This window comes from Ischnura elegans, chromosome 10 (genome assembly GCF_921293095.1).
Source record: "Ischnura elegans chromosome 10, ioIscEleg1.1, whole genome shotgun sequence".
NCBI lineage: Eukaryota > Metazoa > Arthropoda > Insecta > Odonata > Coenagrionidae > Ischnura > Ischnura elegans.
The window spans coordinates 65,786,949-65,812,753 of NC_060255.1; the positions used below are offsets into that span (position 1 = coordinate 65,786,949).

Below are 25,805 nucleotides of genomic sequence, written 5' to 3' on the forward strand. Positions count from 1 at the left end.
CAGCTGTCGGCGTGCGAGATGACCTTGGGGCGAGGCTTGAGCGCTGATACGACGCAGGCTGCTAGCAGGTAGCAGAGTACCCTGCTAGCAGGTAGCGCTTGACTTAAATAAGGATTATTATTCCCCTATCAAACGAAGGAAACTTTCCGATCTTAGGTATTTTTAATGTATGATTATTAAGAGATGTTTCCCTTAGCTCTGTGCCTCATGCATGCATTAGTAATCTCAGACGATGTGAAACTCCTATCTACTCGTATAGAAACTAGGTCCCTGTGACGTCACGTGGAGTGGAATCGCATGGGCGCCAATCTGGCCTTTTTCAAGTGAGAATAAAATTGGCCGTTACCATTCGTGTAAACTGGGATTTCTAAAACCAAATAATTTGTATATTATGAATACATTAATGGTAGGTAAGGAATCGCAATCAATGGATTTAGTTTTCTTTGATGAAGGAAACTACCGTATTGGTAGGAGCACGATCTGTCCGACGACGAAAACCTACCGAACGACGAATTCTTATCACTATGTGGAGTCTGATATTGGGCTAGATCATGTTTTGAAAGAGAAATGTGCGACCAATTCTGAATGCGAAGAGAGAACATCGGTGAGCAAAAAAACAGAATTCATCATCCCACAATATTGTTTCCTCAAATTAAGTCAAGACAAAAAGTTTTCATCCGAAGATAAAATAACTTTTATGTCGCATTCGATGGAGACCGAGGAGGAAGAGTTATTTCAGTTTGATTTGCTTTCATAGTTCAAGCGTCTCACAGTATTCGCGGTTAAGAACTTAACAACATAATATAGAAGGACAAAAGATTGAAAGCATGTTCAAGTTTTTTTTAGAAACAGGGTTGAACAGTTGACGAGACCGCACATGGAACGTCGTGAAAGCAATGTGAAATTGCAACGTGATATACGGATCGGTAAACAACGCATCCTCCATAGAGACACGACCACTCTACTAGGAGGTCCAAGAAGCAGTAATGCAGGAGAAAAGTTGGCCGTCCACAAAAATTGTTCAAGTTGCAAATAAAATCCTCTCCAAAAACAAGTAAGAGCCGAAAAATATAATACATGTGTTTGGAATTCAAATCATCAATATGCCTCGAATGCTCAAACAAGCTGTGCTTTGTTGCCGCGAAAAACTCTTTTGAGAGTTGGCAATTTTGTTTATTTTTTATTTTTATTTTTTCGAGTTCAATGCCCATTTTTTCGAATTTTTTCGAGTTCAATGCCCATTGAACATTTTAAAAAAGTTACAACGAAATTTCTACACTACGCGATAATATTTTTGAATCTCATTTTTCAAAGATGTGCGTATTTAAGCTGAAAATAAGATTTATTTACACTCATCAGAGATTAATCATAAAATAAAGTCCATTTTTATGTTCTTTTATTTTTAATACATTGTTTAATATTCTCCTAAACCGACTATTAATTAACAACTTAACCTTTCTGCGCACATTTGATAAAATTGAATTGTTTTATTCTCAGGTCTGACGGACGAATAATAGGTGGCTGTGTGACAAAAATATATGCCTGGCGATTAAGGGTTGAATCTGTATTTATTATTCTACAGCTTGTGGCTTAAATTAAACACCTTGCATTTTATCATCAGGTTAACTGTAGTTTGTTGACATTTTTAGGCTACTATTGCCGTTTTTACGTAAATTCAGTAAATTGGGGACTGATTTTAAAAAAAACAATGAGAAAACTTTACATTCAAAACTAATAAAATGGAAATAAATTAAAATCAAGAGATATAGTAAATAATAGAATGAAACTTTTCTCTAAATTTATATAAATTTGCTTGAAAATAGTTACATATTACAAAATACAATGTAATGTCGTAATGATATTTTTGCAGCACCATGTTTTGCTACATCGTAAATTGGGGAGGTAAGTATATAAATAATTTTATTACATAAATTAGGAGAGTTCGTGATCATTTCTGTTTGTTTCGATTCAAAGGAAAAGAGATACGGAGTCTATTTTGTGGGCTGCGAGCTTGATCTTTTATTCGAGTTTTAGAATTTTGACCTGTTTTAACAAAATGAGAAGTGCTACAACACTTTAACGTTGTAAATACCAGGCATAAGTATATCCTGTTTCTCTTTTCCGTTATCTATATTTTTTTAAGGGTTAATGGTGTGTGAAAATCGGCTCTCCGAGAGCGTAATAGGCAGTTTTAAAATATTTGAATGGCTGAATGACTAGAATTTCAAAATGACTGTCCGATGCATTTCTCGTTTTAATCACTAATGTGTTGCATTTACTAAACCAATCATGCAGCTCTACAGAACAAAAGAGATCAAAGCATTATGCAAACAAGCAGCTATTTATTTTGAATATATGTGCGACTCCATTTTCTGGTACGTCAAAAATTTCTGGAAATACTCATTATTTATTCCTCCTAGATTTTGTTTGTTATTGGCTAAGGGAATGCCCAAATACCCTTTTGAGGCAAGTCGGCCTCAAGAGAGAGTTTTAAGGGATTTTAGTTAGCCCCGGCTAACATAAATTCCCTTTGTAAACATATCAAAAGAACGCAGAAAATTTCCTTTCCGGACGTTCTGATCGCTTCCCTAATCCACCCCTTCTATTGAGGCAATAGAGGTGTTGAGAGGGTAGAATATATCGAATAAGTTCCTGTGTTCCTGCTCTCGACAGCGCTCAAGAGTATTATCAGAGGCTATTTCGAGGATGTTGTGATCTAAGAAAGAAGTAGGGAAAGCTATCTGGCCGATAAGTGGTAGTGCGTGTTAATATGGACTTACATGGAGATTTTAATGGTGTGTGTAACATCAATCACGGGTGATCGTCTATAAATAGAATTTATTTCCTTAAAATACTACAACGGAATTATTTTCCAAAAGAGTAGCCTTCCATCTCTTTTCCAAAATCCCCTCCTCTAGTAAGGCCAAAACCTTGGCAACACATCATACACAAGTTGCACGAATTTAAACGCAAACCCATCAACGCATCAAACGATTTAGCATGAAAGTTAGTTAGACGTTACATGTGTTTGAAGGCAAAAAAGGGATTGCCGTTCTGAAGATAGAGAAAATATTGAGATTTTTTAGCCAAATATCACATAAGAACCGGTGTACTTCTGCTTCAGCCGTGGTAAAACAATATGGCGGTAACCAGGCTTCACCTATCAACGTAAGGGAGCATAGTTAATAGCCCTCTTTAATTAGCTCAATGGCCCAGCCCAGTATTCCCCTGTATTGTTTTTTTTCATTTTGAGCATTTTCAGACTCTCATGTTACTCTTTTGGTTCGGCAATGCAATACACAAGGGTATTATGAGTTGCCTCACCCATTTACACCAGAGCATGGAGTCTGGTCATGAACTCCGAGCCGTAGTAGGAATCGCAGATTGGAGGCGACAGCCGTGGCATTTCGCAGCCCCTTCAAGGAGAGGCCTTTAATATGATAAGGAAATGATACCAGCGTCTAAGCACAACGGGGAAATAACCCAACAATGAGGAAATATCATCGTGACTAAACAGTCAGTCCAAGTAAAATACTTCACACAAGCATTGAATGCACATAAAAACTGGGATTGAGAAAAATCGAGAACGGTAGAAAATTTATTTAAGTTAAAACACGCATTAAAAACGCCCAATAAATGCAGATATCTGAAGCTACCTAAAAAAACTATAAAAGAGTCCAGAAAGGATGGAATTCGAATCTATGCTTACTATCAATATCCATAGGCGCCGACTCCATGGGGCCTGAGGGGGCTCGAGCCCCCTCAATAATTCTTTTGGGGGGGCGGAGCCCCCCCAATAATTCAAGAATTTAATTAAGTGATATTATCATGCAGTGGCGCCGACTCCATGGAGCCTGAAGGGGCCCGAGCCCCCTCAAAAATTCGTTATGGGTGTGAGGAAATAATTTGTCAGGCTTGTAGATTTTCCCCGGAGTGTTCAGATATCGAGATTCGAGTTATCAGTGTTCTAATGTTGATCATATGACTCTTCTAAAATGCTTAAAAAACTTAAAACTCACTACTTATAAAATTTCACAGGGCAAGATCCCCGGTTAGGGCCCCCCCAATATTTTTTGTAAGTCGGCGCGCCTGTCAATATCACTCAGGGAAGAATAATCAAATGAGGTGAAAAATATTTCATTTTTGGACTAAACCAGGACTGCACGAATTTTTCCAATTTTCATATCAATACTTTTCACTCGCTCACTCGAGAAAGCACGTTAGTCGAGGTGACCATACCTCACCAACTATTTGCCCGAGTATATTCATCAAATATACATTAAATATTTTCTTTAATGCTCGTTAGATTGCGTGAGTTACTCAAGAAACTAACGTAAAGAAATGTTGATTAGAAAACGCTTGATTTAGCGTACCTACGATGTAAAATTTAGTGAAAAAATATCGATTTATAGCTATCTTCATCAATCATTTATAATAATAGTTGATCTATTTCACAGTGGGACTATAATGTAATACATTTTGCGAGTTTTAAACTCCACAAGAGGTTTTTGATTATGATTTTTTACGACGGAATTAATAAAATTTCCTTACTGACGCTTCAAGAGACCTTACATCCGAAGCAGTGTGACTATCCTCCAACTAACACTGATTCCTTGTTCTTGTAGGTACGAAAAATGCCTCTTTATTTTTATTAATATTCAAAGTAAAAATTACACCGATCCCAGAGGTCCAACTGGCAACCCATGAAATATGAATTAAAACAGAGATAAGTACAGTGAAATTGAAATGAGGGAGGAGGAGTAGGCCGTGACACTGAGCACATGCAGCTAATGTTAGGGGCATTGAAGCGGGGCTGGACGACTCGGAAAAGTCAGAGTTAACTCCACAGTCAACTGCCGTTATGGTTATGCAACATAGTACTTGAATTTCAACAAATAAATAAGCGCGTAAGGATTCATTAGCCATACAACATCCTCTGGGCCTTAGGTTGTGCGAAGTTTTAAGATCAGAAAAACGTCCACAGTGTGTGTGCAGCATCAAATCATCCATCACTGAGACTTGATCCGTGGAATCTCTCAGTTGTTGTATGATACTTTACCCACTATACCACCGGGACGATTGTGCCCTAAGGTAGTCTAAATGCCCAATATGTCGGTTGCGTCCACAAATGTCCCGACGAGAGTAAACTCCATTCTAGGTGAGTCATGGGCGCAGCATACTTCGGAGAATATGGGGGAAAATTCGTGCCTGGATATTTTGCGCGTTGTCATAATGCGACGGATGTGATTATTTCCCTGGTATAAGGGCCATATAGCTTTTAAAATTCCGGGTTTTACAAGAGCATTACGAAGGCAAAGTTTTGGAAGACAAGTAGTTCCAACTGGCTGCTTTCAGACGCCAAGGAGCTTTGCGTTAATTTTTTCCGCCACTGTACAGAGGAAAGCTGCACGGTTCTTCAAAAACTGCTACGGCCGAACAGAATAATTTACACAAATGCTAAGCGAATTTGACTCGGAACCGCTAGAGATTTCGATGCTAGACAGGGAGATACAAGAACATCATCATCATCCAACTGGCTGCTTTCAGACGCCAATGGGCTGTGCGTTAATTTTTTTCCGCCACCGTAGGTACTTGGGTCATATAAGAAGGGCACAAGGAGGAAGAACTTCAAAGAAATGAAGCAATGACCTTCTCACAATTGGAACAAATCGAAGGCTGTCGCGAGGCTATCACAGGATTGTAATACTTTGACGTCAAAAATAAAGGCACCAATCGTTAATGACCTGTTTCGTGTAAACATAGGGATATTTTACCGGAATCTAGCTCACTTTACGCGAAACTCTGGCGAACAGGATTTTGGCTAAACTGAAAGCAAAGGAAAGCAAATGAGTGGTCTGGATGAACATGTGTAGAGGCAGTTGAGAGCAGGACGAAGTGGGATGAAGAGATAGGGAGGAGAGCCTTAGAGAGTCGGTAAGAGGAGGATGGGGTTAAGTAAGAGGGTGAGAATTGGCCTCGGCAAGGGGCTTAAGACCCTGAGGATTAGTGGGGGGAGAGATCCAGGGTCTGTGAGGGGTGGCAGGAGGGAGATTAAACGGTGGAGGACGGGAGGAAAGAGGAACAGGAGCAAATCCCTAGATTAGTGCCGAAAAGTGGAGGGTTGGGCAAAGCAGGCTTCGTATCTGGACTTGGCTCTCTTTCTCTGTCCGCCGCTCATAAAGGAAGAGAAGGGTCGCGGGGTGAAGATGTTGTTCAGACGCTTTTGGACGCAGAGACGAGGTCTTTGAACCACTTATAAAAACTGCACATAAATTGGTAATGTTTATAAGTGGGAGGAAGCAGGTAGGTAGGTACCCAAGTCTCGTGGGTTTCATGAACGAGATTACTGTTGCTAAAACTCTTCCTTCCTCTGCTTCTTCTCCTCTTTCCATGCTAACCTTTTTTTCTTGAAAAACGGCCAGCTTATAATCTTTCCGAGGCGATTTTATTAATGTAACTACTAACTGCTTTCGCGGGAGATTTTCCTCTCCACTCTTACCTTTTCCTCCGTTTTAATTCCTTCCTTAAAAATGCAGCCAGGTATATGCACATACGCACTTAGAGGAGGATACAATAGTAACATATGCATTTGTTTACTTTTCAATCAGAAAATATCATCGCGGAGAATCCACATTTTCAAATATCGTGTAATAGTCCCCTGTAGTTAAGAAATTACTGCGTAAATTTTACATTTCTCGTCACTTTTCTTATAATTCAAGAAATAAAACTTCCACTAGAGTAATATAATCCTAAAAAATGGACAGTGAAAATCTTTTTTTACCAGCAATCGCTTTAGATGGAAAAACATACAACAGAAAATAAAGTTGAAGTTTTTATAAGAATAAAAAGAAAGATTTTAATTCTCACCAACTCTACCAACAAAATGCGTTGTAACAGTAGATATCTTATCGGTTAGTAGATATCTTAGACAGCAACCGAGGGCGGTTGAATTTTCGGTGTATTTTAAATTTATGTAAACGTGAATGTAAAATGTACGCAAACAGAGTTATGTAAACTTAATATGAATGCAGTAGTGAGGAGAAAAACTCATAATTTCAATGTGCAGGTAAAATTTCTTGACACATATACATTATGCACAAACACAAATACAAACACGTACACAAAACCTCGAAATAAAATAGCGTAGCTGTAGCATATCACCGTTTCCTATCTCGTAGCTTAAAGCTTGTGCTGAATAGCGTTTAATTTTCAGTAAGTTCCTTGAAGGGATTGATCTGTGATGTGGATACCTACAACTTATAGTGATAGGATCAATTAGACTTCAAAATGATTTTTTAAACATGTCCTCATGCAGTTCCTGGTTCCAGTTCTTAGGAAAAAGTAACTCGACATTGGTACTGGTTCATTGAAATTTTTCGTTATTTTCTGGATTTATCCGTGCCTTTATTAAGATATGTATTTGATTTCAGAAATTATGTTGAGGAAAATGGACGTTGACAGTTTTTCTCTATTTCTCAAAATTCTACTACGCCGCACTTCATCCAAATTACCTGCTTTGAAACATGTGGTCAGGTATGCATGTATGTACTTATACGGGTTCATACAATACGAACGACTGAATTTACATATGTTTTACGTGTTTTTTACATTTTTATACATAGTCTTTACGTAAATTTTACGTACATTTACTTAACCAAGAGGTGAGTGGTAAGAAAACTGCTTAATATCTAAGTTTTAAGTCGATTGACGGTCATCAATCTATCGTTACGCCATCCATCAGTTTACATTCACGCGGGTTAATGCTAACTTCTCGGTCATCTCAGTGAGACCCAAAAGTAATTTACAACGATAGGTAAAGCTGAATTTTCGACAAAAGCAATTTTGGCTCAACTTTATATGTTAGAAAATATTTTACCCAAGGTACCTGTATTTTAGTACCCTATAATTACATTTTGTTAAACTTCGTTAAATTTTGATAAAATATTTTTAAACTTCATAAACTTCGTTAACAAAATTGAAGTAAGTTAAAAGGTATCAGGGGTATCAGGTATACAACCCATGCGGAAAGCCTCTCTGTGGCGGAAATACACACTCTCCCTAATAATCTCAACCGCCATTACGCAGTTTCATCCCTTCCCCACCCACTCATTTGCTTTCGTTTGCCGACGAGCATTCCTTTCCCTTGCTATAACAGGCAGCGGTATCCTCTTATCTGCGTCTCTGCGAAATACCATGGCCGCGTCCTCGCCGCGTCTCTATAATTCGAATTGTGGCTCGAGGGTTAACTTCCCGGAACAGTCCCTTTCCCCGTTCATTCCTGGCTTTCATAATCCCTTGCTCAATACAGCCAATTTGCGGATCTTTGGCGGACTCCGCGTCTTATCCCTGGGCATCAGGACGAATCCCTCCGACCGCAGCTGCGGAAAATCTTGAAATTTTTTGTAGTAAAAGTAAGCGATTCAGTCTTGATATGTTTCTGTAATCACTAGTCATCAATGTAATGAAGCCTTATAGAGTTTGTCGGTGAAAATTATCAGCCGCACGTGAGAAAAATTGTGTTTTTAGTAGCAGAAAAAATGATCGAGTTTCCACTAATTTTTAGCAGTGGTCGCTTTTCACCGATCTCACGAGGTCCCGAGAAGTGGAATGTTAAGGCTAAGATATGACCTTTTATCTATCATTTCATTTCACCGCCATTTTACGTTTATGGCTTTATCTCATGGAGTAACTTAATACTGGCTATACCTGAGAGTAAATGTAATTTACAGTGATTTTTGGCGCAGTATATTGGACCAACATTGAAATGGCAAACTTCCAGAATCATCCGACTCCATCGATAGGGCATCTTCATGTTTTTATTTTATTTTTTTAAATTGTGATTCCTTTACACGTAGCACTCATGAGAAAGGATATTCGATATAAAGGATAAAGGATAATCAGTATTTTACAATAACGCACTAAGAATTTTTCGATTTCCTTACTATTTCCATTTCCCTGAATAATAGTGAAACTCGGTTTTCCTCATGTTGGCTTCAGCTTTTGTTAATTATGTCGCTGTCTTGGGCGCTACAGTTTCGACTTACTCTGGGTGCTCTTCATACTAACAAGACGGCAATTATACATATTTTTTACAGGGTGAAACCAACAGTTTAATTTATAAATGAACGTTCATTTAGTGATATTGAGTAAAGTTTTGCATAGCGATAAGTGGGATGTAAAATTTATATAAAAATTTTGGTAAATAAAGCTCTGTAATATTAATAAATGAGGTTTTGAAGAATGTAACTCAAAAACTCAATGTCTGTAACTCTTGGTTGCAACAGCTATAGATAAAAAAATTTTAAAAATCTTCTTCTGCAAATATCGAAACTCTAGTGAAGCAATACAACAACAAAACTGTTGTTGCTGCATTGTATAGCAAGAGGTCATAGTTTTCAATTTTTCACGAATAACCCTTAAAAATAGGGACCGAAGGGAGGTTTTTTATGGTTATTCGTGGAGCTAATCCTTACCACTGAACAAAAATTTGCGGCTTTATACTCTTCCCATCAAGACTGCTGCTATATCGAACAGACAACTGCCTTTGAATAATCCATTATGTGAGTGTATTATTTGGAGAATAAATGATCCGGGGTCACAGCTGGCATTAAATTCTTGACAAGGGTTCATGACGTTGATGCCAGCTGCCTAGCAGAGAAAACTAGGAATGGTGTGATAAAAAGTTAAAGACTAGAAAAGACTAGAAAAATTAATTTATTTCACTCATTGAAACAAATACAAGCTTTAGAGTTTTCCACGTTTTAAAATCGGGAAAAAAATTGTAACTTAAAAATGGGACCTGTGAAATATTCTCGTAAATAGCTGCTAACAGAGGTTTTTCACCCCTCTCAATTTTTTCTGCAACCAATTAAACTCCAGATTTGACCTCTTCCTTAATGCTGCTTGCGTATGCCTTAGTTTTATTCTTATTGACTTTCAGCTACTATTTGTCCCTTGTAGCCTTTGTTCTACAAATACTTACAGTACTTGTCCTCAAATGCATAGTTTTCTTCTATCTCTGCTATTATTCCATTGGGTAATCACAGCTTACGGTTTTTCCCAGTCGTTATTCACTCCTGAAGTCTCCTGTTTGATTTCACTACGCTCTGTCAAAATCATTTCACTGTATCGTAATGTGAATGAAAATTGCCAAATTATGTTAAAGGTCAAATGGTCCTATTTTTAGCGGTGCGGCAATAAATTAATTAATTACTTTCTATCACCACGCTCCCTGATAATCATTATGCATCAGTTTAATTCTAATCCGGATTCCCAAAATGCCAGAGAGGTGTACGACGTGGACTGTACGTGATTAGTGATGATAGTACCTACTGGTAGCATACCAGACTATAGTGGTGTATATTTAATAAAAAGTAATTTTACGATTAATTACAGACAGAACTGTAGGGTAAAGGGTTTATAAGAGGCATAAAACAGGACGAATAGGCGGAAAAAAACTCCTATGCAGTCAGCCTTCAAGGGCGAGAAAATCGGAGCCTTGAAAAGCGCAGTAAAAAAAAGCGTTATCCGCGCCTCCTGGGGGGAATTTTTGGGAGCGTCGCGTCGTGCTTCCACTGGGGGACATGGCGGACCAATTCAGTGCGGAAGAAGGGAAAATTAAAACAGAATTGCGAGGGCCTGGGTATTACTACCGCGTGTTTTTTCTCTTCGCAAGTCGGAGACTCTTCCCACCGCATCCTGTCCGTCTACGGTCCTCGGTGATTCTCCACTTTTAATCCGTGGAAGGTCGGACGCATATAAATTGTCGCATCCGGGCTGCGCCCTTCTCAAACGGCCACGGTGTAAAAAAAGCAATTAACATTCTGCCCTTCTCGCCAACTGATTAAATGCTTCGTTCTCCTTTCCACGGTGATAGTATTTGGTTCATCCAGCTTAGTAGTACCAAGGTAACACTATGCCTTTCTTTCCACGTAACTGGTTTAAGAGGACGAATCATTCCCGCTTCACGAGTTGAATTTTGTACATGTCTATCGAAATTTGATTTAAGGAAATACGCTATATAGTATCATATTCTTCTCTATTGGAGTAACCCTAGAATATTTTCCACTTGTGATTTCAAATGCTTCTTCCGCTATTAATTACGGAAGAAAGGGGAATAGATTTTAATTGTTAATATTCAATAGTAACTCAAGGCATCCTTTTGAAATCCAAGTTTCCCATAATTGAAAAGGTGTGTAAGAAAATTACAAGCTAAGAACAGCATCACATCATATTTGGGAGTTTTTAGTCAAATAAATCCTATAGAAGGTAAGCCGTATTTTTATTAAAAACAATCTCTATGTCCTGACGACGCAAAATCCGGAGGATCTCATGTTATTCAAGGTTGATCAGAGGTTTCGTCCTTCGTTAGCTATATTGAAAATTTAATCGAAAATGCCTAGCAACTCCAATTAAAATTATTATTAAAGTATTCTTCAGATTAAGGTAGGTTTCCACGGAGGACTTAAAAAACGTTATGGCATCCTCTTCTTCCATCATGTACTTCCCTCTTCCATTCACAAAAAGGCCGACCCCCTTTCATTCCATCTAAAAATCCTTCCTCTCCCTCTTTTACCTAACATTCTACCCTATAACACTGTCATCAGCATCCCCTCCCCTCTAACTACTCCCATTATCTATATCTTCTCTCTCCTCCGTGTCTCATTTATAAGCTGCTTCTCCTCACCCACTATGCCCAGCGCTTAGTCGTTCCTCCTCCTCTCCGTCCACTCCACCTTCTCCATTCTTCTCCACACCCACATCTCGAACGCCTCCAGTCATCTCTCGTTCTCATTCCTAAGTGTCCATATTTCTCTACGGTAAAGCCATGCACTCCAGATCAAACTCTTCACTAACCTTTTCCATAAACCCTTACGTAATATTTTTTTTCATAAGCTCATTCCTGTTCGTAAAGGCGTCCACTGCTAGCTATTCTCTTCCCAATGTCCCTACTGCTGTACCTACCGTTTTCCTCGAATATGCTGTCCAATTAGTTGAATTTCTCTATCAGTTCAATTTTTTCCCCACCTACATTCACCTTGAGTCTCGCGTTCCTCGCTCTCAACACTTTACAAAACCACATAACCTTGGTCTTCGTGTGATTAGTTCCCACGCCATACTCCTCACAACGCTTGTCTAATGCATCTACTTGAGCATGCAGCCCCCTCGCTGACTAGCAAATTAAAGCCTGGTTATCTGCGAACCTCACTGACTTTAACGTCATTCCTCCCACTTTTACTCCATCTTCCAACTCATCCCACGCTTTTCTTAGCATCTCTACAGCGAGCACATTAAAAAACAGCGGCGACAGAGTACGAATTTCGTTCAGGGTTATTAAAAATAATGGTGCTGTTTTGAACATGGTGTAGTTGAAAATGGAATTACTAACAGTTTATATTTTTTTTTTGTTTTCGAATTTGTCGTCTCAAACAGTTTTTTTTTTACATAATTAATAAATTTCAATATGTGCACCCTTGGTCGCTCGACAAGAGAAAATCCCGGGGTAATAAGCACAGGGTTAAAATATAATATTAGGGCAAAAGAATGGTGAGATTTCAGAAATTCATAGGAATAGAGTAGGGATAGGGTGGCAGAGATTTTTAGAGGCTGCCCGATCGCTACTCAAGTCCCTTAATGAGGCACTTGAAGTGCAGCACTCCGTCTGTCGGATGGGACGTTAAGCCGTGGTCCCCTTGGCGTTTTCGTTAGGAGAAGGCTAACGTCGACGCCGATCACCTTTTCAGGACCGAAATTGTCCCGCAGATAAATCATCGATGAGTTTTGAGTCCTAACTTATCATTTAATGAATCAAAGAATTCAGCATGAGCCCATGGGAGTGAGAGTGTTGCATGAAGTAATTCATCGTCCTTTATTTCCCGACTATTTGGTTTATAAACTTCCTCCCGATTTTTTTTTCTTTAACTGAATAAACAAGTTTCAGTAAGTCGTGAGGGGAGATATCAGAGGCTGGAAGCTGTTCGAGCGTAATAACCTCTTTCCTTTTTGCCGTCACGATAACATCTATCCATTTTGACGTAGTATTCGTTATGTTAGTAGGGCCAAATTGTAGGATTTTGAGATCATTTTCGGGGAACATTTCATGAAGGTAGACTGTGTCGTTCACATCGGTAGGTATTACACTTTGCATTGAAATCTCCTGCATTATTATTTGTTCATTTTCCGTGGATCATTCGGATATTACCAAATTCATAGCACTAATAGACGAGAATTACTTATTCCTAAAAATAACAAATGTCAGCCATCTTCAACTTATGCAACTTTTTGCATATTTTATGGCCATTTCACGAATACATCAAATCCTTAAATTATCTAGATTTCATTATTCATTCGATTTTTATTTTTGTCTCTTTTCAGTGTCTAGCATCGAGGGCAGTGTGTTCAACATCACGCGGGTCAACAGGCTTCACATGGGAGCTTATCTGTGCATCGCGTCCAACGGAGTTCCGCCCACCGTCTCGAAGAGGATAATGCTCATCGTACACTGTGAGTACTTCCTCAAGTGCGCTTAAAAATATCACTTGGGGTTTTTATCATTATGGCAACTCTAACACATCATCGATAAAGGGGATGAGGTTCACTCTGACTGGAATTATTCCTATCGATTTTCACTCCGAACGGTTGATTCAGATTAGTTGCTACGCGACCGTAATTTGTTGTTTTTGTAATTTTTCACTCCGCCTCACCCCCACGGTTCAAAGTGATTGTTAAACGAAGAGAGTACTAGCTACTCGGACTCTAGTATCCCTTACTCTAAATTTAAAATGAGTGGCCTAACCTCACATCAATCTAGGCCTCCCTCAATCTAATAATTTATCATTTTAAGTTATTGCTAAGCAGGGTGAGAGACAGAAAGAGGCAAAAACCTTGGAGTCTTCTTGCTGAATTTAAGGAATATTCCTGAAGAGTCAAAGGCGTATCCAGGATCGTGACTACGGGGAGGTGGGAACAAGCCATGGTCTAGGGGAGGGGGGGCAAGCCAAGTTGTGACATTTTAGCATGGAAAAGGTGAATGAAACCAACATTTTAAGAAAATCATAACAGCGCTTTATTAGTTTATGAGATTATTTCCTTGAAAAATTAGTTTTAATTTAGTTACATATCTTATACTAATGCATATCATTTTTCGTGGGTTTAAAGAAAATTTGTTGAATATTTTCGTTTCAATTAAGTACTGATTTTGCTTAAAGACTATTGCGAATTTTGCTTCTAGGGGGCAGTAGCCCCCCCTCCCCCCGCCCCTCACTGGGTACGCCCATGTGAATAGTTCTGACATGCGCGTTCACCTCTCGTCACCGAGGCTACGCTCTGCATTGGAACTAACGTTTTCCTACGATGCATCTTTAATGGGCTTCATTCCATGCATTAAAAGTATCTTTTATACATCTATTCTTTGAAAGTTGCTGATGTTAACTCTAAACCCTAAAGTAACTCACTTCGAGAGCTCATAGTGTCATCGGAATGAAAATTTTTAAACAAAACAAATTCCGATAGCGGTGCTGACCGATTGAAATCAACCTTTCGGAATCAGCGATGGACGCTAGATGTAACCTCCGTAGGATGTAGTTCGTGAATTGTCATATGAATCGTGGTTCCACGACATCAAGAGAACTCGACATCAAGTTAACTTGACTGTTGGAAACGCCCGACCTACGCTTTAGGATGGGTTTTCCTGATACGTTCCCAGAGAATACAAGGGATATATTTTTACTAAGGCATCTTATCACGAATGAATATCTCAGGAACGAGTTTATCAAAGAGAAACCTCCACCATTGAAATGTAGATAAATGGACACATCTGCTCAACCTATACCTAGGTTTTGCAGTAAATGGTAGTCTATGATGTCGTTAGTAGTGGGGATTTGGCGAGTCTGGCACATGACGTCACAACGTTCCCTTTCACTCCCAGTGCATTCCAGACACGTGCCGAGCCCATAGCTTCTCCCACTCGAGTTGGATATGTTCCCATTGGCAGTTACCAAGGTCTACACACGTGCGGTTGCAACGTGACTCCTCCCACTCCCGCATATAAAGGACTCCCGAGTGATTATTACCTCATTCAACGTTAACATGGCCTCCAGAACTGTCGCTGAGCTGCAAAGAGATCCCGAAGCCTCCCTGGAGGACACCAATCTACGGGTGGAGAAGCAGTCAGATCCGGATACTTACATCGTGTACATCCCTCAACGAGGCACAGATTTTGTGCTCTCGGTACTTTTTAACGAAGTTTACTACTGCGTATTCCGACACCAGAGAAAGATTATTGAAGTGATCGGACAGAAAGTGACTTTCTCCGGCTTCGAGAATGAGAATGGTGTAGTGGAGAGATTTAACATAACGAACCAGGATGACATCACCGATCCGGAAAAGCGACGCCTCGCGGACAAGCAGCACCCAATCATCTGGTTGGATGTGTACGAGTGCTACCAGCCCCGAGTCTACGCAAAAGGAGGAGGAACGAGGACTCAAAGTGATTGTATTGACGGGCCAAAACCTGTGTGTTATACAGACCATAGAAAATCAAAAGTGTATTATGGTACCACAGACGCTATTAAAGGTACCCGTCTGAGAGTGATAAAGTTTATACTCAAAATTGAAGTTGATATGTATATTTATTAACAATAAATATATTAAATACTATATTATGTGTTTTTTATTTCCAAATGAAAGACCAGGGTAAATTTTAACAACAAAAGTTTATTTTCTTCAACCACACACAGATGAGTTTGTTACATTGTTCACCATATACATGGTTTCATAGTTCATTTCCCCACTCATACTTATGTTATAATCCTCTTGAAACAATTGAACAGCACGTCTGAGCGCAGACAGTTCTCTAGCACTCTCGTTTAAATAACCACATTCGATTAAATATCCCCAGATACAATCATATTGTCTCAATTGTATAGCATCGTAAATGATCAAAGTGAACATGATGATGTAAAACAATAAAATGATACATTTGACTAGAAAATCTAACATATTTTATTTCGTATACACCAATCAGCTAGCTTAAAACAATTTTTTCTGGCACATTGTAGATTACCATCCATATGAATTTCAATTAAACAACCCTCATTCGTGGTCAATTTCGTGAATGAAGGACACCCATAAAGTTCCAGATTAGCCACACAAATTCCCTTGGGAAGAAGACTTGTTAAAAAGGCAGCTTTTTGAGCACCCTTTGTGAATAGATATTTAAAATTTTTAGTATAATTGTGAAGTATACTCTCCAGTTCTGAATAATCCACATCTCCAGAGTATTCGCACAAGCCGTGATAGTTGTTTCTCAGCCAAGAAGACTCTTTTGTAAAGAGCAATCTCTGTGGTGATTTAAATAACCACGTATTACAGCATTTATTCTGGACAGCGATAATTGCCAATTCTTTGACAATAAAATTTCCATTACTACCCGTAAATCCTTGAAATTCGACAATGGCACCCATCGTGATGTATGTCCAACTTACAAGGTTTTTACACCCAATGCCAGGGGTTGAACTTACATCAAGACTCTCTAACTTACGGAACTTTCATTCACGCCAGAGGTTAGAAAGCCTTTCACTCACACTCAAGCTGACAACTTTTGATTATCAGCCGAACCATACGCTATGAGTACCATCTCTAATTCAAGTCTTTCAAAATCACAATCTGTGATATTCTTTGCTAATTTTGTGGCGAGAAAATGTCTCACTTTGTCACGACTAGCTGAAAGCCTCTGAAGAAATAAATCAATCAGCTTGAAGAGTTTCACCAATGCAAACCACTCTTCTTCCTTTAAATTAAAGGTCTTTTTAATAACCAAATGAGTCTTCCCAAAGTAATTCGCATAAGCCAAACAGGAAGTTAAAAAATGCTTTTCTCCTTTGTAAAAGAACAAATCCACATCCTTTTCACAGTTCAAGATGTTTGCCCACTCACTTTGTGAAACAATTACACTTTTTTTTCCAACTTGATTAAATTGCACAACTGATTCAAAGTCTCTACCAGGATCGTAACCAATACACACACTCTTTGTCTTTGTTTTGTTCAAATAATACACAGTTTGAAGAAGTAAATTGTCCGATTGTCCAATAGAAGGAATAAAATTTCCAGCCGGTTTCTTTCTCTTCACCGGAGGAGACTGATGGTCTGCATCCATCGATGACTGCATGACGACTGGCGTATGGTGACGTAACCGTCCTTATTTAGAGGTTGATGTAGGAGGAGGGGTGGGGGAACAGTCATCCGGGCAAGGATCAACTTCGGTTTTGAGACGGTTATACTGGAACCACTGGGCGAGAGAATGTGCATCTCTCAATGCGCAAGTGCTGTTGCGCAATTTGTGACAAGGATTGAGGCAGGAAAAGGCAAGAAAGGAACATTTTTCGGGAGGGGGGCAGTTTAACTCTTTTTCGAGAGAGATGAAAGTGCGTCCCGTCAGATCGGTCAAGAACTCACACTCTGCTTCGCTGAATGCGTAGAGAGCGGTTGCACCCTCAGTCATAGCTTCCAGGGTAGTTGAAAGTTCGGTGTGTGAAATGAATCCTTCGTTGAAGGATGTCTCATCTCGTTGTAAGGGGTCTGGGAAACGTAGCTTTTTTCCTCCAGCGATGAGCTTCCCATGTTTCTTGAAACTGCCCCAAAATAAACGATTTGAATCCACGTCGACGGCTGCAAGCTCCGTCACCCCGCCTTGGCTATAAGTCACAGATACCACGATCTGCATTCTGCGGCTGTTTCTTCTCAAATAATCACCTCCTCTTCCTGCTCATCGTATTTATTCGGGAACAGCACCGCTGAGCTCTGGGATGACATTTGGCCCGCCGAACCCGCTTGAAGGTCTGATGAAACAGCTTCAGGGCTCGACAGTCGTTGAGATGAGGGATGGTGTGATGAAAGTGTGCGAGGAATTTGTGTAGTGTTTGACCTAATGATTTACTAGCGGTATAGAGGCAGCAGTATTCACCACAAATATCCGAACGAAAGCTTTGAATTTGAACGTGATTGCGAGTGACTGAGAATGACTTTAAAAAATTACTTATATTTGAAACAAAAGGAGGTAAGCCGTAGGAATCAAAATACTCTGCATAATTATTATGTAAATAGACTGCAACCCAGTGTGAACCCGGTAATTTAGATGGATCTAAATTTATTATGTAAACTCCATTTCGTGGTGATTTTGGTAACCTATCAGATGCGTAAACTCCGCGAAATATATTGAGTGGTCTTAGTAACCTGTTAATTTGAATTCCATCCATGACTAAAAGTTTGTGATAATGTTTCTGTTTTTATCAATTTCCACTGTTGCATCATACTCTGAGAAAAGTAAACACGTAACCGTTCTCGATAATTCGTTTTCAAATCTCGCCTCTATTCTCACCACACCTCTATCTCCTAAACTTATATAGTCCTCATTACCTGAATCATCGGGTGTTAGATCGAAGACTAGCATAAAATAACCGTGTCCAAACATATCGTAAGTGATTTGATTACCCCGATTGTAATGCTTTATCCCACTTCCTGAGAATATTGTGTCATACGCTCGCGCCCAATACTTTTTACTTGAAAAATTGCATTGTAACCCCTCGGACGGAATTTGCACACCGTTCACAAAGAGTGAAAAATTCTCGAGCGAATAGTGAGAGAGAGCAAATGGATTCTTATTCAAACTTCCCGCATATGCTTCATTATCCACCATTGTAAAAATAATTACATTAGGTATTCGACCCACGATCGCATTGTCAAGGCTTAAAGTTCGTCCACCAGAAGGAACAGTAAAAGTTTTCAACTCGGTACGCTTGTAGTGATATTTGGCATTGTTGTTTTCCAGGATTTTATTATGTGCAACTAAAATGGATGGGTTAATATCGAAATGTTGAACGTATAAAGTTGCGTCTAAAATTTTCAATAGTCCATCATCATTCCCTCCCATAAGATGGAAAGCATGATTAGAGAGCAATAGTCTTATACCGATGTCTACTCGATCCATCATTAATTGTATCTGATTAAAAACATCTACGTGCAGTTTACCATACAACTCAACCTCTGCACTGTTCTTAAACCAACCCTTACGCCTTGTATAACCAGAATTTGAAGTATCTGTCAAGTTAATATCGTCTCCCGTGTCCAACTCCCACCCCACATTTCGTAAATGTGTTTTGCTCGCATCTGTTCCATAATTTAACACATTTTCCAGGTAGCTTCTGTAATGGTAATTATCCTCTGATGGTGTGACCAACGCCCCATTGAAATAAACGTTACACTGCTCGAACAGAGAGTGCAGAATATTGTTCACTACTCCCGGTTGATTGGTAGCGGATTCATTGTAATCAGTCCCGTCTTTTTTGCAAAGTTTCACTTTAAGTCTAAGATATATACTATTCAAATCCTTATACGCATCCCCAGAGTCTTTGATCAGGAATTCTATAACCGATCGATTATCTAGCGAAGATATGGGTTTGTAGGACACGAGTCTTTTTGCCAAGATGTTAGTTTGCACCGGCGGATTGGGCTGAAATAAATCCAACGAAGTCAGCATATGCTCTGCCATTATCGCGAAAAAATATCTCCTCCAACAACCTTCTTTCCTCTTCGACTTCTCATCGACTGTCGCTTTTTTCTTACGCAGCTATGTTTTATTTTATTTAACCTTGGACGTTTCGCGATCCTCAACCCACCCCCAGACATGCCTTTTATCTTTTCCTCGGCCTTGCGTTTCAAGTTCTGACCTGCCTCGTTTATTCTACTGCGCAGTATCTCCTTAACCGGTTTTGTTCCAAGGTCTCCAAGAGCTGCTGCCCCAGCGCTCGCGGCCTCCTTACCAACAGTCTTAAGCCCGCTAAATAGCAAAGGTTTTGCAAATCGCCACAATCCCGCGAGGAAACTCCCGATACCTCGTCCCTTTTGCACCCTATAAGAAGCTCTATACAAGGATCCAATCTCTCCCCCCACCTGTTTTGAATAATAACTATAATATCGATCCATCACCGGCGCCATCTCGTCGTAAAATGATGTACTAACGTGAATCAATTCTTTTTTATAAAGTGTAGCACAACTATCGAGCTTTGCTCCCCACTATGAAAAGAAATTGCTTCACCGAGTTTATCTGCAAAAAGAATTTCAACGCTCTCGATATTGTTTTTCTCGACGGGGTAGTAATAAATCGGATTGAAAGTTTGATAATCACCAATTTTAACATTTATGATGCGGATTCATCGACTCAAAGTGTCACCTACCAACTGCGGTTTTATTATATCTGTGTAAACGTAAACATTTTTTGAGGAGGTTGCAATGCTTCTTTTTCCTCTTTTTCCTTTGTCTTCTTTAGTGTTAATCTCTACCCTGGCATCATCGATGATTTCAGCTAGCTCATCATCTGTCAACGTTGAATCTTTAAATGATAATCTAATGAGAACAGCCGATAATAATGATAGGTCATTTTTTATCTTTTCCTTGCCTTTTCCACTAAAGCCTGACAAAGTTCTATTGAATAAGTTAGCAAACGAATCATACGTTCCCGGAGACAACGAGTATTTTACTCCGCTCGCAAAAATTTGCGCAGACCGTGGTAATATGCGTTCATCAACTCCAACCTGGTTAATCCTTACACTCAGTTTATCAATATAACGCATTACTTCATTTGAAATGTAAGTTTGTTTTTGTGTACTGGAGATTATATATGGTTTTGCAAATGCCGCCGCAATACTGTCATAAGTACCAATGGGAATTGTAAAGTATGAATCATCTAAAAGTTTCACATTTATAACTTCTTTATCCCCTCGAACTAATCCCTCCTCAGTCCGGGTCCTATTATCCTTAGGAGGCAATTCGTCTGCTACGCGAGGCGCTGGAGTAAAGTTTTCGATAACAGCTGGTGTGTCTTCGGAAACTTTTTTTACCTCAATAGAAGGAATCGAAATCTCAGCTAGACCGACATACCACTCGTTATTTTCTAAATCGATGCGATGACTCAACTTTGTACGATAATGAGCGATTGTATTTCTTGGGAAAAAATCCCTCGAGCTATCGCTGGGTAGTGTAAGATAAAATTCGTTCATATTTTACGCACGGAAGAAGCTGAAATCCACGAGTTAAAAGACGGTGGGTATCCGTCCCACTTGATAAAATACTCCAAATTAGGACCACTCCCCCGACGTCTCAATATTTTCTCGATCCTGTACTCCGTGTCATCGGACGCTAGATGTAACCTCCGTAGGATGTAGTTCGTGAATTGTCATATGAATCGTGGTTCCACGACATCAAGAGAACTCGACATCAAGTTAACTTGACTGTTGGAAACGCCCGACCTACGCTTTAGGATGGGTTTTCCTGATACGTTCCCAGAGAATACAAGGGATATATTTTTACTAAGGCATCTTATCACGAATGAATATCTCAGGAACGAGTTTATCAAAGAGAAACCTCCACCATTGAAATGTAGATAAATGGACACATCTGCTCAACCTATACCTAGGTTTTGCAGTAAATGGTAGTCTATGATGTCGTTTGGCAATACTGTGCAGAGAAACCTTATCTGGTGATGTTTAAGTGATAAATTTGATGATACTTGCTGAACTTTAAATAATCAGAATGGACACGTTGGCGATCAGAACAGGACCTTCATTTTTGATGTCACAGAATTTAAGTTACGTCACTTATGCAATTTGGCTTATATGATTTCAAAAGCTAAAAGTGTTCCAAAACTTTAAACGATCGGATTATAGGTTCCACTTAAATTGACTGGTCTCTCTTATTCAAATTTTTATCTTTTAAAATCTGATAAAACTAAGTATATTTGAATTTCCAATCCGGATGAGTAACTATTTGCTTGAGTACGTATTGGAATGAAAGGCTTTCATTACGATTGATTCAACACCGCTAGCGAGTTAATCGAATTAATTTGGTAACTATAAAACAAAAAACATAACAAAAAGATAAATCCCAATAATAAATAATATTTTGTTTATGCACAAGGAAAATTAATCAAATAAATAGCATAAATAATTGTAAAAAAATTGATACATAATCACATAAAAACAATGTAAATATGACTATATACATATATTTTTCGTACTACATATTACAAATTAATTTTTTCTCCAACATAAAAGGAGAGGACCCAGTTTCCGCTGACTTTTAATGGTATTCCATTACGAGGGCCTGTTCCTTTATAATTCCTTCGAAAATTGAGGCCTCAACGTCCGCAAAAATATCGCATTCTGCTCAAAGGACCAGATTGGCTGCCTTTTATGCTGTAAATTTGGCTGCAGAAAGGTTTTGATTGGAGAAAGTGACTTCTGTCTCGAATTCCGGTCATAAAAGGGAAAACTTTTTCCACGTCTTTTTTTATACTAACTGAAATCTCTCCCAATTTAGCTTAAAAGGCATATTGACTGAACATTTTGTGAAACCCTACTAAAATATGGATCTAGCGTCCTATTCCCTCCTCCATCCTATGTGCGCATGCGTTAAAAATTAATGTAATTCTTTCCTAAATGGGCCCATTTAATTCGTCAAATATATTAAAAATTATAACTCTTCAATGATGAAATGGAAAATACCGTCCTAAATAAATATATTCGTCTTTTTCTTGCATTGAATTGTTGTATGCCGATACCTCTTGCCTCAGGTGCATTTTGAGCGTAATTACCCTTCTTGAAGGCATCATTCTTCCTTTGTACTTTTTAAAATTAGCTATGGATAGGGTACAATATGTGAGTTTTATCGCGTAAATAAACTCTCTAGCCGTTTTTAATGGCATCTGTAGTTACCTAGAAGCTTATAAATAACAGAAATTTTCAGAACGTAAAGTTTTCAATTTAACAAGATTCGATGGATTCATGATCTCGTAGCAGAATTGCTACTTGAGTTTTGTCACATTATTCCAATGAAAGACGCAAAAATGTCATTCGATCAATGGCTTTTATAAGCAATTTTTTTATTCGCGAAGATATGTTTTTAATGTGAAATTTCATAAATCCCTTAGCTAAATAAACTGTAAATGGCTCGTTATTTTTATCGTCACATGGAATTTTTAATTAAGGTTATCTATTTTGACGCTTTTAGCCATCTATCGACCAAATTTTATAAACTTCATTAATGTTTTAAATGCTCACTATCTCAAACAATGTTTGCCCTTCGATGCAGCACAAAGTTATTTCTCCGAATGATTTCAGAGCTGCCTACGGCAAAATGATGCTGAAGTGATCTAAATAGCTGAAAGTGTAGATGTATAAATGTTCGTGTTTTTTCTTCATTTAGTCTCGATTTATTGTTGAGTTATAGACATACCGTAAGATAACAGCAGAAACCATTATCCAACTGCTGGAGAACTTATTTAGGTAAGAGATGTCAATAGCCGAGCTAAAATCAATTTAAGTAAGTATGAAGCACGAATACGATTCATGAAAGGCTAATAATCATAAGGAAAGTCACTCTACATGTACTTTAGGTAGGCGCACTGGAAGTACATTAGTAGATGCAATTACCAAGGAAAATGCTTTGTTTCAATAGCATTTTCCAATTCATTACAGAGCATCAATTTTTTTATCTGAAAAATAATTTCCAAAATTGTTCATTCCATCGTAACGTCGCTTTCTTTACCATTACTCCATAATTTTCTGTGTGCCTGAGCAGGCTTTCGTAAAATGAGCCGTCAAAATTACATAAAAAGTTGTTTGACGTGCACCAAAGCCTGGTGAACCATCGAATGGTTGTCTGTGATGTTGATGATGGTCTTTGCACAGAAACCTCATTTGGTGATACACAAGTGAAAAATTTGGTGATACTTATTAAAATTAAAATAATTCCGCTATTGATAAGAATATCACCTTAACCTTTTACTTTAAATAATTTAATTTACTGCGCTTATGCTATTCTATCGGCCATAGCTTACTTAAACATTTCATAAATTTTCCAAGCTGCATCATATTAGTCGATGCCATTAATGGAATCGGAAATTAATGAACAAAGAAATTCTGTATTACTTAAATTATGTCAGTATGCATGTATGTATGGTATGGAGGTAGCAAGGCAGTTCTACATACGACATATGATGCTACGAGGGTCAGTGGCGCAGCGAGGGGGGGTTTTGGGGGTTAAAACCCCCCCAGAGCTTAGATAAATTTTTAATGTTTATCCATTTCACCTAATTGGATTGATATTACTAATAGAATAGTGTAAGGGTTAATTAAATATCCCTCAGAAAGCCGTAAAACTCACCATTTTGAACCATTTATCTTATAATTCCGCAATTTAGTGATCTCGCACCTACCGCTTATCCTGGTGGGTATTCCATACCCCAACACACTCCGGTATTAGTTGCACCTAAACCCCCTCCCCCCAGCCTTAATTCCTAGCTGCGCCCCTGACGATGGTGTAAACAGCTGTGGTCTAACCTATCGTAGCTTCGCTTTCTTTATACCTCCTCCAAAAGTTACTCGGTGCGATCAAAGAAGTTTTCGATCCAAGATGGGCAAAACATACTATAAAAGGTCGTGAGAAGTGCATCAAATTCTGATGTTTCCATGGCATTGATGGTCTGCTATATTGATGATGATCACACACACCTCATCTGGCGTAACTTATGTCAAATATTAGTGATATTTAAACTTAAATCATCAGAATAAACCCGAAAATAAACAAAATAGCTCTTTATTTTTTTTACTTTTCAGAATTTGATTGACATCACTCTTTGGACTTCATTGGCCATAGTTTCTTCAAAATACTGCATGCAATTTTCAGGTCGTATAATCTTAATCGCCTTAACCCTTAACTTTGAAAATATTTACGCTTAATGGTGACGGAAATCGATACATTTTCTAATTATTTCTCTGCTATCTACGACAAAATGTAGATATAAATAGCCGCGTTCCATACTATCGTACCTTCGCTCCTCCTGCTAAAGTTATTTGGTGCCCTCAAAGAACTTTTCGATTCAGGATGGGACGTGACGCTCATCAAGGTATGGTGTTTCGATCAAATGCTGGTCTGTGACGTTGATTATGATCCCGTGCACTGTAACCTCTTTGGCAGTGACACCTAAACCACCCGGGCAAAGCCGTGAGACTAACCGAATGCGCTCTCAAAACTGCGCGGAACAAAAGGCCCTGCACCAATATCGGTCGCTGGACCCCCTGCTGGTCTAGGCTTCTGGGGTTATGCATGTATTGGGGGAATGGAAGGGAGCAGAGGCCCTTATTATGGCATGGAGGTAGCAAGGCAGCAGCTCCAATATTGCCTTACGGTGCAAATGAAGTGTTGAGACGACCCCAGGATTGGATCCCCGATCGAGATAACGGATTCGGAAAATTAAAAGTTTCCCTGTCCTTTGAGCGCACTGCGTTATGTCGCCATGATGATGAGAATCCATGAACGCAAAGCTGTTGTCGCCCCAGCTGTGTTTTAAACGATATTCTATGATGTTGAACTTCAAAACAAGCTTGCTATCTCTCCTCTCTTCGTGACACAACTCTATTATTTTCTCCGTCCTGCGAAGTTCATTTACCGTTTCAAAAATGGATTTTTAATTGCCATTGCGTTATTTATCACTCATTCTGTCATTTTTTCAAGCTAAAAGTTTTTTGTAGATTGTTTGGAGTAAATTTCATCCAAAAGGCGTTCATAGTAAAGGGTCCTGATATTTTCCTTTGGCAATTCTAACGCTGTGAGGATTTTATTTGCCGCTGTGAGGATTTTACTCTCCTTAGGCTTATTATCGAATGCTTTGATGTTCGAAATATATATAATAAATGGTATACCCTATCATAAGTTATCTTTGGTATGCTATGGTATGGTATTTGTCGGAGGCA

General features: G+C 38.9%; 1 protein-coding gene across 5 annotated transcripts in view; it reads left to right on the forward strand.

Moving 5' to 3' along the window:
• The window catches only part of LOC124166723 (neurotrimin), a 313,058-nt gene that overhangs the window by 257,066 nt on the left and 30,187 nt on the right, over positions 1-25,805 (forward strand). For all 5 annotated transcript variants that reach the window (XM_046544386.1, XM_046544382.1, XM_046544381.1 and 2 more), the window contains one exon: positions 13,375-13,503. In XM_046544386.1, coding sequence (XP_046400342.1) covers positions 13,375-13,503 — 129 coding nt within the window. The remainder of the gene's footprint in view (positions 1-13,374; positions 13,504-25,805) is intronic.